We start from the raw sequence: 17,425 nt of genomic DNA, 5'->3' as shown, positions 1-17,425 counted from the left end.
TTTTCTTTGTGTTGATAAACATGCCTGAAACGTATCTGTACACTGGTAACCATACTGTATGTTTAGTCTGTAGTCAGTTGTCAAGAAAACAGGTGTTCATTTACTAGTGGTGATTATTTATTTATTTTAAAAATGGGTAACAGAATTTTGCTATAAAAATTGTATGAAATTTAACAATGTTTTGGAAATGTTGAATGTTGCTTTTGACGAGTCCGCTATGTGCAAAACAAGGGTTTACCAGTGGTATAAGTGTTTCCAAGATGGCCTTCAAGTCTAAGATGATGAGTGTTCTGGATACTCCAGCACAACTGTTGAAAACATGAAAAATGCAGAAGAAATGATTTTGAACAATTGCAGAATCAGAAAACTTGGTGATGATGTTGGCACATTAATTGGCTCATGCCACGAAATCTTTTCATATGTTTTGGGTATGAAACTTGCGACAGCAAGATTTGTGCCAAATGACCCTGCTCACACTTCATTGCTTGTTCATGAAATTTTTGAAGAACACTGTAACAGGGTGTATACGTGGACAAGGAAAAAAAATTCCCATATTTTTCCCTGATTTCCCTGTTAGAAATACACTTTCTCCCAGGTGACAGTATATTTTCCCTTATCAATCCTTTGAATGGTTATAGTTTTATACACAGGTGTGCAATTTCCCGGCACTTCATAAAATGAAACTCAGGGAAAAAGATATGTTTTGGAAATATCTTTGATGTGCAGCAACATGTACGCTGTGTATTTTCGTATTACGAAAGTACACATTGGAATTCCACCAAACACCGCATGTTACTTCCCGAATCATTGAAATAAAAATTTCGATGCGCTTTTGTAAGCCGTTCGTAGCTCATGTCATGTGATCTCGCCAGCCAATGACAGCAGATATTCAGAGCATAGGACACGCGATGTAGTCAGCCAACAGCAACATCACTGTTAAGTAGCATGAACACATAAACAGGGAAAGTTAATACTTTAAATTAATATACATAGTGTTGCTACAAGAAAAGCAAAGCTTTCACATATAATATTGGTCTCGAGCTGCAAGAGAAGCTAAGCTTTCACATATACTGTTGATCTTTTTTGGGCATGTTACACTTTAAGATATATACACAAATGTGCCAGTAAAATTTTTAATGATGACAAATGTCTGATCTTCAGGGGTCGAAATTCTTCTAAATGGCTCGTCATCAAAGAGTTGATTTTTAAATGAGAGTCAAATGCTCTGTGATTTAATAAATTCATGGTACATTGTTGCACATACTTAAACTTTCGTAAAAGGATATTTATTTTGAAAGTAACACTTTTCAAACCACCATTCGCAATATTTTCCCGCGACCTGTTAGAAATAGGTTTGTTTCAGCAGTTGCCAGAGTGTGCAGATAACAGGCAACACTGCGCTTGGGTGGCTATCATGACGGAGGAAGCCCGTATGTATGTACGCGTAAAACATTGAAAGATCATACTTTATGTCATAAAAGAAACAAGACATCAGAGGATACTGCAAGAGCATCGGAATTTCGTGAACCATATTAAAATGTGCACATTTAAAAGGCAGAATCATATGTCCAGATTCCCAATGAAGTAGACCTCGACCTGATATTGAGCTTTTCAGTGTGGTTTTCGGGATGTAAATTTTCTTGGAGCACCAGTACTGTATCATATCATGTTTGGTTCTTTATTACGGCATAATGCCATACATGCTAGAAAATGAAAACATGCACTTGAAATGCAGTGAACAATTTAATCTAGCCAGTGCTGTGGAATTAAACATTTCATTTCAAATAATTGACTGCCTCTGCGAAAAAGGTTAACAAAAGTCAAATTTCTTTAGCAAACAGACAAAAACAACTTCATTTTTCCGCGAGGCAATTAATGCTTGACTGTCAGAAAGGTGGAAATAAAATAAAATCTGAAACTAATGACATATTTCAGCCTTCCGTAATTATGTGAATGTGTTTCAATTCACTTGAGAGCTCCCGGCCACAGATATCCATTTTGTTTTCATTTGATGTGAGTGTAAACGAAGGGGAGAAACAGCAAAATCACTAAATGTAAACACGGGCCACGTGAAGACTACCCACTATAACTCAGACTGCTCTGCGCATCAGCCCCGGATCTACAACATTTGCGAACCGGGTCAATACTAGAAAAAAAAAAAAAAATCTAATTTTCAAAGTATGTTCATCTCGTAGTGCACATCTTCCTGAAAAGTCTGAAACATAAAACATATGTATTCGAGGAAATGCAAGACATATTATTTGGTCTTAAGTATGCCAAAGTGCAGTGCCACGACTCTTCATAAAGCATTTTTCCACCGCACGTCCAAACTATATTCAGGAGAGTGGAAATTGATATGTCCTGTGGTGGCTCTCCTTCTCCCAGTAGGCTAGTTTGACAGCCTGCCCCTCTTTAAAAAAATCTCACAATTAATAGTGCATGGGATTATTTGTAATCGAGAGAACAAGAACTCTTCAGAAAATTTGAACTCTTTCTTGTCTATTAGTTAATAACTTGCTGTTTTGTGTGACATAAAATTAAATATAGGATACATAAAACCAATACTGACAAGAGTTAAGCAATAAATTGCACATTTCTTCACACCTTAGCCCCTAGCATTTTTTTTTCTCTCTAATCCTGCTACAGCTTTACATGGCATGCTTTCCTTTCTGCGAAAGGATCTATTACCACATCAAAGTTCGTCAAATGTTTTTCTACATGAAAAATCGAAATGTCGTTATCTAATACTGAAAAAGCTGTTAATACAAATAATACCCAAGACTGGTGTGGTTTCTCGATCTGATTACGTCTATTTTGTCTGCCAGATAAAACAAAATAGGCCTTTCTAATATAGCAGCAATTTTGTAACACACCAAATAAACAAGACTGTTTTGGCACAAATGGCCATTTTTATAACATGACAGAATATAATCCACGAAGTACCAATATCAAATGGTTATTAGGCCTACTACGAGCAAGAAGCTTTATGTTAGGAAACAGTTTCACATTTCATTCATACGCACCAGCTTCTCAAGCATGACATCAAAAAGTAGTATTACAAAATTTTTATGTAAATTTGGAATCGTCTTATTCTTCCATAATTTGTGTGATGTCCCCATTTCTTCTCCTTCCTCGTTCTAACAAACAATCTTGTCATCACCAATTCTGTAGCTATTGCTTCCACTGTCAAAATTTGTTCGCCGATTAACTTCACTAACCCTGCCAGAATCACAGGTTTAGTTATCCCGCAATTATTTTCCGGTTAGGCGTCATTACGTGTTCGAACAACACGTTTTCTGCGTTACTTCCAGTATACAACTTATGCGGCTGCTAGCTGGGGACTGAACTACTAGTCCTCACTACTGTAGCGATCTGGCCAAAAATTTTCTGTCAAAATTTCATTTTCTTGGATACACCGAGAAGATAGTACATAATCTTTCTCACCTTTTATTCTTGTCAGTCGTTTATTTCCATTCTGGTAGTCTGAATCTATGGATTTCTCTAGTAATTATGCTGATCATTCGCAAAACCAATCAACCACATAATCAGACAGCGATTGGCATTCATCTGTTCGGCTTTACTCCCTCAGCTCATTATAGCCCCGTCCTCCTTTGTCTGCAGAAAGTTTATTTCTAGATGCGACGAGGATTCTCCTGACAGAGACATCACATACACTATGCATGAATTCATAAGTCAACTTATGATTCATTCAGAAATCAACTTAAAATGTGTTCAAAATACTCAAAAACTAACAGGGAAGCGTTTCAAAATCATACGAATAATCGATAAGACAAATGTGCGCTGGATGCTAGGCGCTTCGTGAAACAAGTTTTTTTCATCAAGAATATTAATTTGGCACCCTCTTTTCCCCATAGATTGGAGGCAATTTGTTGTTATGAAGCACTGCTCTTCCTAAAGCCTTTGACACATTTTCAATTGGCAGACGCTTGCATGAGCACTGTGTGTCGTCATCTTATATGGCACATTTCCTTTGCAATTTAAGTTATTTTCATTTTTCTCTCTCGTTTATGTTGTATTGTTGAAATATTATTCTGCAGTAGCGGGATACAGTAATATCCTTTGTTGGAGTATCGGTTCTTACCTGTCAAAATTACAAAAATCTAACTGAAAAGTAAAACAACGAAAAATTCCCGGAATTCTAAAAATATCCCAGGTTTTTCCCAGCTTTCTCCTGGATGAAAAATTCCCGAGTTTTTTCCAGATCTCCCGGGTCGTATACACCCTGTGTAATGATGGCCAAGCCTGCATATTCACCAGATATGGCCCCATGTAACTTTTATCTGTTTACAAAAATAACAAGAACCTTAAAGATCCATTGTTTTCGAAGCACAAATGAGATTTAATTTTGGAAATATGTGGTCTCACACACACACACACACACACACACACACACACACACACACACACACACACACACCCCTGAGGGAGGACTCAAACCTCTTGGAGGGGGGGCGTGGGGTGGCGGGGCTGCGCAAACTGTGGCAGGACGTTTCAGACCGCATGGCTACCCTGCATGACAGGTTAAAAGTTAACTGCTGAAAGAGCTAAGTTTTATCCCAAAGACTGAGTTATAGAAGTGTTTTGGGGATTGTAAGAAGTGCTGGCATAAGTGTATAATATCTAACGGAGACTATTTTGAAGGATAAAACATTAATGTACACGAATAAATAAAATTACTTCCAAAAAATGAAAATTGCTTATACTTTCTGAACACAACACATATACAGGATGTCAAATTTCTAGTCAAAATATGGACTGACACTATGTATGTATTCAGCACAGTTCAGTTCTCATTCTGGTATGTATTTCTGTCTGTAAGATCCAGTACAGAGATGCAAGAAGGGTAAGTAACAATTAAATAAAATTTCCCATGGGTGACGTTCACACATGACTGAAGAAATCTGACCATTTCTTGGTCTGTCTGAGTCCCCATGCTTTGCGCAGGTGTCCCCCAATTCAATACACAGCTAAGTTAAATAATTTCTACTCCAACTTTGTAAAGAAAGGAGGGGTGGGGGAATGGAATTTATTTGCTGCTGTCGGCAAATTATTTCCAGTAGCATCATTTACTTTCTTATTTTACTCATGAAGTATCCTCATTATCTTTTATTACTTCATGCACCTCACCACACATCACTGACTGTAAATACTAAGCACTAGACTTTGTCAGATGCCACTGCTAATCTTACTATCTCAATCTACAATTGTGACAAATGGAGCTAAAACAACCTCTTTGCTTCAAACAGTGCTCAGCAGACATTCACTATATGAATGTAATCTATGAAAATTCTTTACATACCAGCTACAAATCCTGGCAGATGTGAAGTATGTGTCTTATGACAAAAGACAAGATCAGGAGTGCCCCATATCTGGAATTATACGTTCATTTAATAGTATTGGTAGTGATGTTAACAGGGTTTTGGGAACTAAACATCAGTGTCTTTAATGTGCATGCTGAAACAGCAAGAGATTACTACTGATAAACACATGAGTCAGTCTGCCTCTTCCCCAATTATTAAAAACACTTCCACAACTTGCCTTATCAACAATTAAAATACAGGTGAAAGATGTAAAGTTACAGTTTAACCATTGTACATAGACAATGAGGTGATTAGAGACCAAATAGTTATCTTCAGTTTCGATTTCACAGGTAAAACATTCCAATTAAATCTGTATGCCAATGCCAATTGGGGAGACAAGATAGTCCGCGATTTACAGATACCTTTGTGGTAGTGACATTTAAAGTTTGTTCTGTATCTACATCTTCTAGCAGTTCAAGGTAAGTGACAGTAATATGACATCAATATCACTTCCACACTGATTTTATTACTTGGTGCACATCACAACAACAATGACCACACCCAGAAATCACCTTGTCATGTGATTGAATTGTACTTTCCAAAAATCTGTCTGCACTACTTTTTCTCCTTACATGAACTTATTTAGGGTAACATCTGCATTTGCTGACAGCATTTTGTACACTCAGTCAGACTTAATTGCGGAATCTGCAGTTAATTTGATGAAAAATTCTACTTTTTAAGATTTCACACTACAGGTTCTTCATTCTCAAGTGTGCATGTGGATGGAGAGTTTTACACCCTTGTTAACTGTCATCACCTCTCGATCTATATGTACTGAGTGAGGTGGCGCAGTTGCGAGGCACTGGACTTCCAGTTGGGAAGGCAATGTTTCAAACACTTGGGCAAAAACCCAGATACAACTTCTTCATTGAGCACTTACGGCAAATTCCATGAGAGTTACTATGAAAATTAACCAATTTCGTACCCTAATCTTGTGCTCCACCTTTAATGACCTTGCCATGGATGGCTTATTAAACACCAATCTTACAGTGTTCATTTATTTGTTAAAACTGTATGTCTTATCTTTCTAGTATTTCCTTTAATCTTTTGCCAATGCTCCAAATCATGAGCTTCAATTATTCCTTCCAAGGAACATTATGATGATGTCTCATACTCCGAGGAGCGTAGGGGACGATGCAGGTGACCCACACTGCCTACAAGGTAAGGTCCTAGCAGAGGTTGTTTGCCATTGCCTTCCTCCGACCATAATGAGGATGAATGATGATGATGAAGACAACACAACAACACCCAGTAATCTTGGGGCAGGGAAAATCCCTGACCCCGCCAGGAAACGAACCCGGGACCCTGCGTGCGGGAAGCGAGAATGCTACCGCAAGACCACGAGCTGCGAACCCACGGAACATACACCTACCTATAATACTTTTAACTTTCCCACACTCACCTACCCATTCAAAAGCTCCACACTACGTGAAATATAAATTTTTTTTAGCTTTCTCTAATTCAGCAGTATTGAATTCTCAGTTCTAATGCCTGGCTGCTAAATGGTGTAGCCTATACCCTGATAAGCTATTACCATAAGCCCACTGATCGCTGTCAGCTATAATCTCCAAGTTGCTAGTGTTCACAGGTACTTTTCTCTGTTTGATCTATCATCATTTATGTAGCTACAAACAATCCCTGTTTAAAATTTGCATAAGGTTAGTGGTACATAAGTTTTGTTTACTACAATCTCAACAGCAAAAATACATTTTCCGCAGACGAAAGAATTGGAAAACATGCAAACGAAAACATTCATTCATAGAAATCTGTTGAAGCTATGCTGGTTAGATACAATTCTGTGTGAAGCTTTAAAAATCTTATATAACGAAATACCACTGACATAGTCCCATTACATCTGCATGCCATTAAATACACAAAACACTAATTTGAATAACACTGCCACAAATATCATTCCAACCTTTCAAACTTTTTACTAACATGACTACTTACTTTGGTCTTAAATTTGCTTTCAAGGGTTGAGACTACATTTTCAGTTGAAGTAGAACTGGATGAGCAGTAGCTCTTAGAAGGAGAGCCTTTGTCTGAACTTGCCTACAGATAACAGACAGGTTTTACTAGATATTTGCAAAAGGATTGCTGCTGCTACAGTCATTCTCTTACCTAATAAACATGCTTTGAAAAATTTAAAGTGAAACTTACCGAATCTTGTCCCAATTTTGAATTCAAGGAACTAGACTTTGAATCTGAGCCCAAAGAATCAGAACTAGCATTCTTCGAATTCACAGCCTCATCAGAGTTTGAACTAATTACAGATAACAGTTCTGAACTATCCTTTTTATCCATAGTTAAAGCTTATGTGATCACAATGTAAGGTTATTTACTGCAAGTGCCTTCACCACAGACTGCACCAAACACCTGCAAAACCATATTAAAAAATAGTAATAATTGTGCATAACAATTTTTCATACACAACAGATGTTCATTATATCTGTGAGCAGCACATTAATAATCATGCAGAATTTGCACAGTTTAAATATGAACCATTACTTGCTTAAACATACATGGTAAATGTATCGACAACTTAGCTAAATTTAATAGCCTAAGTCAAAATAAACAAATAGAAACTCATGTTGCAGAAAGTATGAAAATTTTCTGAGAAGAATGCTTCATGTTGCAAGTTTCCTTCCATTCACCTCAATTAGACTATGAAACATAGTGTGTTCATCACAGCCATCTCGTAATGGGAATTGCGTGAGGTTATGTGGACAAAAACACAAAAGCTAATAAAGAAAACTGAATACAGAATTCTGGTTTACAGCTACATTATACATCCAACCAAATGCTTCTCAAACAAATTTTCAACACTAACTACCCAAGCTGTGATCTTACTAGTTCCCAGTGCACCAAATCTGGCACTGTTAACCAAATCAAAAGTAAACATCACAAATGGATATCAATAATTCATCAGTACTCAATTGTAGTCGAGTTGCCACAATTTTTAGTACTTATTAGGAGTCTCAATTATTATATGCAACATGTGGATGACTGGAGTTAGAAGACTCACAGAATGTGGACATGGAAGAGTACCATTTTATAGCATAGAGCTTTCCTAGTGTGGTGGTTTATATGCAAGTTATGTTATCTACACTTCAAATACTAGGTCTGTGCGTGTATATTGAGTCATGATGATCTTGAATTATTGAAAGTATTTTCACATAATTCAAACAAGAAATCCAATATTAATAGCAAAGTTTCATAAAGTGCTTCGAGTGTCAAACCACATATATATATCATGCAGGTACTATTTATTCAGTTTCATAGAACTGGGTACACTTATGTCCTGCTAAGACTACTATTAGACATTTCCATCTGACACCCATGACACCCTCATATGCAGACTGTAGCACAACATTTTAAACACAAGTACACTCTTCCAGAGATATTTAGTAGCACTCATTTCCATGCGAACATCAAACATGAGATACCTACTAACAAAATTGAGTGTGAGTGTGGTGATGAACTGAGGGCCAGTGTAGCCCAACGTCTACATTAGCTCAGAAGTTGATAATTTGGATACAAGTTGGCAGTACCAATGAATGTGAATAGGGGCTACCAAATAAACATTGTCGTAACAGATTGATCTGTAGTGTAACGTGATGTGATGTTTATGTTCATGCCATATTTAATTCATTTAGCCAAAGTTAATGCTGAATGCTACAATGATATGATTAATTCTGAAAATCTGTATTAAATAATGAACAAGTCTCCCGAGTATATTGATGCATATCTATATCATACATAAATTACGTAAAATGCAGGAGAGGTCCTATTAGCAACTTTTACCCCACAACCTAGAAGTCAAGGGGTGGCGGTCTACTACCACTTTTTTTTATCGAATAAGAACCACAAGTCTTATCAGTGTTTGCACCATTTACATTACATTTAGTACTACACAAATACAATTATACACACATCTAGTCATAAATAAGTCTTATGCTTAGGTTTAACAAAAATGCACCATGAATAATCACAGGTTTGTTTGATCCTTGAGAGAGCGTCAAAGAGTTGCTGAAAACCAGAACTAGCAAACAGTTTGACGATTGACGCAAACTAGTCTGCCAAAGTCTACTTGCAAAGGTTCAAAAACAAGCATAAAGTGAAGATTCTAGGAAAATACTGCAACCTCTATGTACTGTTCTAGTGTGGACCAGGATGGGATTAGATAATGACAGCGCGTGTAAAAAGGTATTCAAACAATACTTTGTTCCGTGGTTCATACGCGAATAGAACGGGAGGAAAAGCTATAAGAAGTGGCACAACTGGAAGGACACCTGCGTCGCACTTCACAGCTGTTTCCAAGTATCGATGTAGTTCTAACACTTTGCACAAAGAAAAATAAGAGGGAAACAATAAACTGTGATTTCCTGGGCAAATCTTAAGCACACCGGGGTAATATTTAATTAGTATGGAAGTCAATACTAAGAAGTAAGAATAGGGAAAAAAGGTTTTCAAAATCACATGACATAAAGGTTATGAGCTTCTTTTGACAGATGAGCTAACTCCGACTGTGTTGCACACAGCCACATGACCATAGCACATCAAAAGTAACTATCACAACCACTGAATGAAACTACAAAAATAAACAAAGGCGTGGTATTCCGGCAAAAATTTGTAAACACAGCTACAAAAGGTGCGCGTACAAGAAGAAAAACGTATTCATGATATACAATAATCTAAAAAGTAGCTTACCACATACTACACAACACCGGACACCGAAATGTTAACATTCTTCATACTGCGTCTACCTACGTCCTACATTTTCCAACATACAAATACACACCCCCAACCCTTTCCTACCGTGTATTCCATACTGCAATCACATCCCACACATAGTTTTGTAAATCAACAAACCACAGATATAATACACAAGAGCTGGCTGTAATCGATACAAACCCTGATACAATCGATATGTTCGCAATGCATGCAGGGCTTCCATATACAACTAAATTGTTGCCACAGTTAGCGGCATTACGGTTCATATTGCAGTACAATTCAAATTGCAGTGATAGCATGAGCTACCTTCTCCACACACTGCTGTCACAATTCTAGATGGTTAGTTTCCAATAGCTCACCAATTGAAATGATAGATGCGGACACATATACGGTCGTAAAGGTTTTCTAGACCTTCAGTATACGTGATTAATTAGTAGAGCTTTCACAGGTGAATACCGATTCCGAAAACTGTGGTATACAATTCTCTGTATGTCTTGACGATATTTGTAGTATATATTAAAATAGAAAATTAATTTGAGGGGTACTCAAAATACATATTGCAGTTTAAATTCTTATTACTTGTAATCTCAAAAATTTGCCAGAATACACTAATGCTATGTCCTTATTTTTAAAGCTTATTTTAATTTCATGACTTTTGACTGTTGCGTTTCTGGCAGGTTCAGAATCAACCTGCTGGAACCATGTTTCCAAACTATTACATGTATGAATGATACACTAGCAAGTTTTTGCGTCCCCTTTTTGTATTAAAACTAATATATCACTTGAAAACAGAACTGAAGGAGAGCTGGCATAGAAGGACAAATTATTATCACAGAACAGAAAGAGAACTGAATTGTGACAAGTGCCTTGAGGGACATCTTGTGTTACTGCTTTCCAACTTTCGAGAAAAAATTGCTGCATTTAATGAGAAAATTATTCTCTGTCTTCGGTAAAGGCATTCTGTAAGCCATTGCAATGCGCTTCCTCTAATCTTGTTTTCTGTGTCAGCTACTGTGGGAGTCAACATGGACACAAACAAGGAAGGAGAGAAGTTGCAATGGCCTGTGGCAGGAACCCAAAATGATCTGTACATAATAGTTGTAGATTAACAGAATACTTTATCTGTGAAAAGCAAAGAAACATAACTCCACTTCTCACTGAGAAGTGGCTTCCTATGCGTCCTGTTCCTTCTACATGCAATTACTTTTTACACCATTACTATTCGCAGAACGGGCTATGTATATTCTTCCTATTATCCAGTACTGATGATCTCGAAGTCGGTGACCGAAATGGGGCCGACCAGCAATGGGCGAGTGGTTAAGTCAGCATTGTCATGGGATGCTGAACTCTGTCTTCCTGGAGGTGTGGCGCTGCCCATATTTCCATTGGCGCAAGGGTCAGCAACTTCTAGACGCCATTTCATGTCGCTGCGCTGGTTGGTATGCTGTCGATGCCTTAGGACTGCATGTTCCTCAGCCCAAAATGCCACACTGTTGTCATGTAGGGAGCCATCTTACGACAACGGGGGGAGAGGCAGGAAGTTGGGTGGGATGAGGAGCTGTGAGCCACAACTGGGACCAACACTGAGTCGCCGGCGGTGCCTCGACATCCGTCCTGCTCTCCGAGGGCAACGTCGGTCTGAAAATACCCGAAAAGGCGCCCACCCTTTTCCTGAGCCAGTCCGATGAGGAACAGACAGAAAGGCGATGATGATCCACGGTGGGCGCTGGGCGAGTGCTTGGAAGTTGAGCTGCCAAGGAGGTGTAGGCAATGGATCCAGCTCCATCGGTTCTGTAGGCAGTGAAAAGAGGCGCCCGCGGTCGGCCACGTCGGCCGTAACATCCCTGTAGAATGTGAATCTGGTGACAGAAAATCTGTGGAAGAAACTCGCAATCGACAAGCACAAATCTGGTTGGGATGGTGACGCAGCAAAACAGCAGGACCTTTAATCAAATACATGCAAGCACCCAAATTTCGAAGAATCGTTCTTCTCTCCCAGCACCTGGTGCGAACAAAACCTCTGAAAAGATCAGAATGATTAGGCGCAAAGTGAAGCTTGCTGCATGTGGGAGGTGCTGTGCACTGCAGTGGGTGCAGCAACTGGAGCCACGTAGAAACCCCATCGGTGACGGACAGTAGAGGAGCAGCGCTTGCTCCTGTGTGTAGGAGGCATGTACTTTGTTCATATGTTACTTGAATGTATGCTTCTCCATTCAACTGAGGATGAAATGGAGCACTGGTAAGATGAGTGATGTCATTGGCTGTAGAAATCTGTTTGAAGTCCTCAGCCGTAAACTGTGGTCCATTGTCTGTAACCAACACTTCAGGGAAATCTTCCAAGCAAAACATAGATGACAAAGACAGGATGGTACTATGCGATGTAGCAGAGTTCATGAGCACTGCAAACGGATATTTACTGAAAGAGTCCATAACAATAAGCTAACGACTGTTCCAAAAAGAACCAGCATAGTCAATATGTACTCGTTGTCACGGCGATTGAGTCTTTGGCCAAGGTGAAAACGTTAGCGGCGGGCCTATAGATTTTCAGCACAAGTGCAACACTGTGACATCATCTCTTCAATGTGGGCATCCATGCTCAGCCAAGTACAGTGCTGAAGAGCTAACTGTTTTGTGCGTACAATTCCCCAATGTCCTTGGTATACCATTGCAACATATCTTTTTGCGACACTTTAGGAATAAGCACACGCGATTGTTCACAGTCATTTCGCAATAAAATCACACCTTGCTAGATAGAGAGGCTATATTGATGAGCAAAATATCGTCGCACAAAAGTATTCTGAATCTTTTCCACTGAATGAGGCGAAGCAGTAAGGATGTAGTGAAACAAAAAGTTCAAATTAGGATCTGCTTTGGTGGCCTGAGCAATTTTCCTATAATGCAATGAAAAAGTCTGTAAAAATTCAGTGTCCTGTGCGTCAATTTGTCAACAAGATGTGGCAGTAGCATCGAATTCAGACTCAGGACCAACAGGAAGGTGAGAAAGGGCGTCAATAGTGTTATTCACAGTGAAAAAATTCTCTTTGCTGATGACAGCAATACTATATTCACTGAGAAAACAAGAGAACTCCTTGCCAAGAAAGCAAATGAATCTCTCAAGGAAGTTGATGACTCTTGAATAAGCAATAAAGTGACATTGAAAATAAACAAAACTAATGCAATGAATTTCAATTTGAAGAGGAAAAGTGACCAAGTTAAATTAAATGTAGATGGCATCTCTACAGACTGTGTAAGAAATGCAAAATTTCTAAGAATGAATATTGATTCTCAGTTGAAGTGGTGTGAACATGCAAAGGTACTTGCAAACAGAATGTCATCAGCATTTTATGCCCTTAGAATCCTATCATCAGTGTGTAACATGCAGTGTCTTTTAGTTACTAAGGAAGATATCGTGGTTATTGTGGGTGGGCCGGGCAACAGTATTGACAGAGATCCGGGGTACAGCATAGACTGTGACCTGGCAAAGATTGCATCAACATCGAGTCATACCAGTGTTGGGTTTGTGTCGGTTCTGGAGCGCCACGACCGACCTCATTTGAGCTCTTCTGTCAGGAGAGTTAATTTGGAGTTGGAACGGCTACTTGGATCTGGTGCAGGGTCACACATTGGTGTGGTTCCTGTTGATTCACCCTGTAGGTGGGACTATACTAGACATGGCCTACACCTCAACAAGAAAGGGAAGGGTAAACTGGCTGGGCTGATAGCAGGAAATTTAAAGGGGGAAGGAACTACATCTCATGGTGGAAACTCTTTTTTTAGTGTAAGATCAGTGACCAGTGGGAAAATCAGCCAGGCAAGTACTAAAGATGTCAAAAAAGTTCAAGTTACTCACAAAAGTAAAGTTAAAAATAATGTTAGTATATTTCATCAAAATATTGGGGGATTGAAGAATGAAATTGATGAGCTTCTGCTTTGTTTAGAAGATACAGAAACTGAGAATGTAATAGATGTGCTATGCCTGTCTGAGCATCACATTGTCACTGATATGCAAAAGGTTAGCATCAATGGGTACAAATTAGCTGCACATGTAAGAAGAGATAATATGATGAGAGGAGGAGTTGCCATATATGTCAAAAGCTTCCAAAGTGCAAAAAATTTTGAAACTAAAAAATGTTGTGTACAGCAACATATGGAAGCATGGGCCACTGAACTTAAACTAAATGATGGCACTTCCATAATTGTAACAGTGTATAGGTCCCCCTCAGGGAATTTCCTGTTATTTCTAGAAAACTTGGATTCTTTGTTGTGCTATCTGTCAGACAGGGGGAAGCAAATAATCATTTGTGGGGATTTCAATGTTGATTCCCTGAAAGAGTGTAATAGGAAGAATGACCTTGTAGCATTACTCAGTTCTTTCAGTTTGAGCTCCGTCATTGATTTTCCTACTCGGATAACAAAGAATAGCAGTACATTGATAGATAACTTTTTTATAGACAAAGATAAGTTTAAGGACATAAATGCTTATCCTGTTGAGAATGGTCTTTCAGATCATGGTGCACAGCTAGTTACAGTACATGACATAGCTCCATGCAGTATATCAAATCAGACTTTCAAAGCAATGCGTTCAATTAACAATATAAATATTGCAAATTTTAGGGAAAGCCTACAGCAGCTAGACTGGGATGAAGTGTATAAGGAACCCGATGCAAACTTGAAATATAACTTATTTCACGATATATTTTTAAGGGTATTTGAAAATTGTTTTCCCAAGAAAATAGTTAAACATAATTCCAAGAAAACATATAAAAAACCTTGGCTAACTAAAGGAATAAGAATATCTTGCAACCATAAAAGAGAACTGTATCTAACAGCACGAGGGAGTACTGACCCCGAAATTGTTCAATATTATAAAAACTATTGTGCAGTACTAAGAAAAGTTATTAAAAAGTCCAGAAGCATGTGTATCATGTCTGAGATCAGTAACTCTGATAATAAAATTAAAGCAATTTGGAATATTATTGAAAGGGAAACAGGGCAACCAAGAGCACAGGAAGACTTTAGTGCCATAAAACTGAATGACAAGTGTACTAACAAATAATCAGAAATTGAAAATATTTTCAATAATCATTTTTTAAATGTTGTGGAGAAAATAGGATCTAGATCTTCACTAGAAGAGGCAAGGCTACTAATAGAAGAGGCCATACCTGTGCAGTTTGAAACAACTGTATTTCCACCAACCTCTCCCTCTGAAATCAGTAAAATAATAAACTCACTGGAAAGTAAAAGCTCTTACGGAATTGATGGCATTTCCAGTGAGGTACTTAAAGCTTGTTCCCCACTGATAAGTAGGATTCTCAGCCACGTATGTAATAGCTCTTTGGAGCAGGGTGTTTTCCCCGATAGACTGAAATATGCCATTGTAAAACCATTGCATAAAAAGGGGGATACATCGGATGTCAACAACTACTGCCCAATCTCTCTTCTGACAGCTCTATCAAAAATTTTTGAGAAAATAATATATTCAAGAGTAGCCTCCCATATTTGTAAAAACAAAGTACTAACAAAATGTCAGTTTGGTTTTCAGAAAGGCTTTTCAACAGAAAATGCTATATACGCTTTCACTGATCAAATATTAAATGCTCTGAATAACCGGACATCACCCATTGGCATTTTTTGTGATCTCTCAATGGCCTTTGATTGTGTAAATCATGGAATTCTTTTAGATAAGCTAAATCATTATGATTTGAGTGGGGCAGTGCACAAATGGTTTAATTCATACTTAACTGGAAGAATGCAGAGAGTTGAAATAAGTGGTTCATGTAATGTTAAAACAACAGCTGATTCCCCAAACAGGGGGCCTATGAAGTACGGGGTCCACAGGGTTCGGTCTTAGGTCCTTTACTGTTCTTGATATTCATTAGTGACTTACCATTCCACATTGATGAAGATGCAAAGTTAGTTCTTTTTGCTGATGATACAAGTATAGTAATAACATCCAAAAACCAAGAACTAAGTGATGTAATTATAAATGATGTTTTTCACAAAATTATTAAGTGGTTCTCAGCAAACAGACTCTCTTTAAATTTTAATAAAACACAGTATATACAGTTCTGTACAGTAAATGGCACAACTCCAGTCATAAATATAGACTTTGAACAGAAGTCTGTAGCTAAGGTAGAATTTTCAAAATTTTTAGGTGTGTCCATTGATGAGAGGTTAAACTGGAAGCAACACATTGATGGTCTGCTGAAACGTCTGAGTTCAGCTACATATGGTATTAGGGTTATTGCAAATTTTGGTGAGAAGAATCTCAGTCAATTAGCTTACTGTGCCTACTTTCATTCACTGCTTTCGTATGGCATCATATTTTGGGTCAATTCATTGTTGAGTAGAAAAGTATTCATTGCTCAAAAACGTGTAATCAGATTAATTGCTGGAGCCCACCACAGTCATCCTGCAGACATCTATTTAAGGATCTAGGGATCCTCACAGTAACCTCACAGTATATATATTCACTTATGAAATTTGTTGATAATAATCCAACCCAGTTCAAAAGTAATAGCAGTGTGCATAGCTATAACACCAGGAGAAAGGATGATCTTCACTATGCTGGGTTAAATATGACTTTGGCACAGAAAGGGGTAAATTATGCTGCCACAAAAGTCTTTGGTCACCTACCAAACAGCATCAAAAGCCTGACAGATAGCCAACTAACATTTAAAAATAAATTAAAAGAATTTCTAGATGACAACTCCTCCTACTCATTGGCTGAATTTTTAGATATAAATTAAGGGGGAAAAAAGACAACAACTTAGACATTAGTGTCATGTAATATTTTGTGTAATGTAATATCTTGTACAGACATCTTTTATTAACCTGACACATTCCACATCATTACGAAGTGTCGTATTCATGATCTATGGAGCAAGTATTAATCTAATCTAATTCGTATGTACACTTAATTCTTAGCTATGTCATTCTTTTTTGGGGAACAAATGCACAAAATATGAACACAATTTTCAAACTCCATAAAAGAGCCACAAGAATAATAACCAAAAATACTAGTCAAGCTCACTATAAAGATCTGTTTAAAACACTGGGTATTTTAATTGCTCCATATGAATACATTTACCAGTCGGTTATACATAAAAAATAACATTGGTAATTACTGCACGAACAGCTTTGTCCACGACCATGCAACAAGAGATAGACTCAACTTACATTTACCCAGAAAAAATGTACATAAAACTCAAAACAGCAATTTCTAGCAAGGAATAAAACTGTACAATAAATTACCAAAAGAGATTAAAGAAATTGCAAAAATACACTTATTTAAAAAGGCACCTAAAAAG

At 37.9% G+C, this 17,425-nt stretch overlaps 1 protein-coding gene across 2 annotated transcripts in view; it reads right to left on the bottom strand.

Moving 5' to 3' along the window:
• The window catches only part of LOC126470545 (myotubularin-related protein 2), a 190,249-nt gene extending 180,002 nt beyond the window's left edge, over nucleotides 1-10,247 (bottom strand). Inside the window, exons 1-3 of one of the 2 annotated variants that reach the window (XM_050098477.1) lie at nucleotides 10,092-10,247; nucleotides 7,542-7,757; nucleotides 7,332-7,433 (exon numbers count right to left, since the gene is read on the bottom strand). In XM_050098477.1, the coding sequence (XP_049954434.1) occupies nucleotides 7,332-7,433; nucleotides 7,542-7,685 (246 nt within the window). In that variant the 5' untranslated portion in view covers nucleotides 7,686-7,757; nucleotides 10,092-10,247. The remainder of the gene's footprint in view (nucleotides 1-7,331; nucleotides 7,434-7,541; nucleotides 7,758-10,091) is intronic. The other variant, XM_050098478.1, reaches the window with a different exon arrangement.
• Between the last annotated feature and the right edge of the window lie 7,178 nt (nucleotides 10,248-17,425).

This window comes from Schistocerca serialis, chromosome 3 (assembly GCF_023864345.2).
Source record: "Schistocerca serialis cubense isolate TAMUIC-IGC-003099 chromosome 3, iqSchSeri2.2, whole genome shotgun sequence".
NCBI lineage: Eukaryota > Metazoa > Arthropoda > Insecta > Orthoptera > Acrididae > Schistocerca > Schistocerca serialis.
This window is presented reverse-complemented; position numbering and strand designations above follow the sequence as displayed.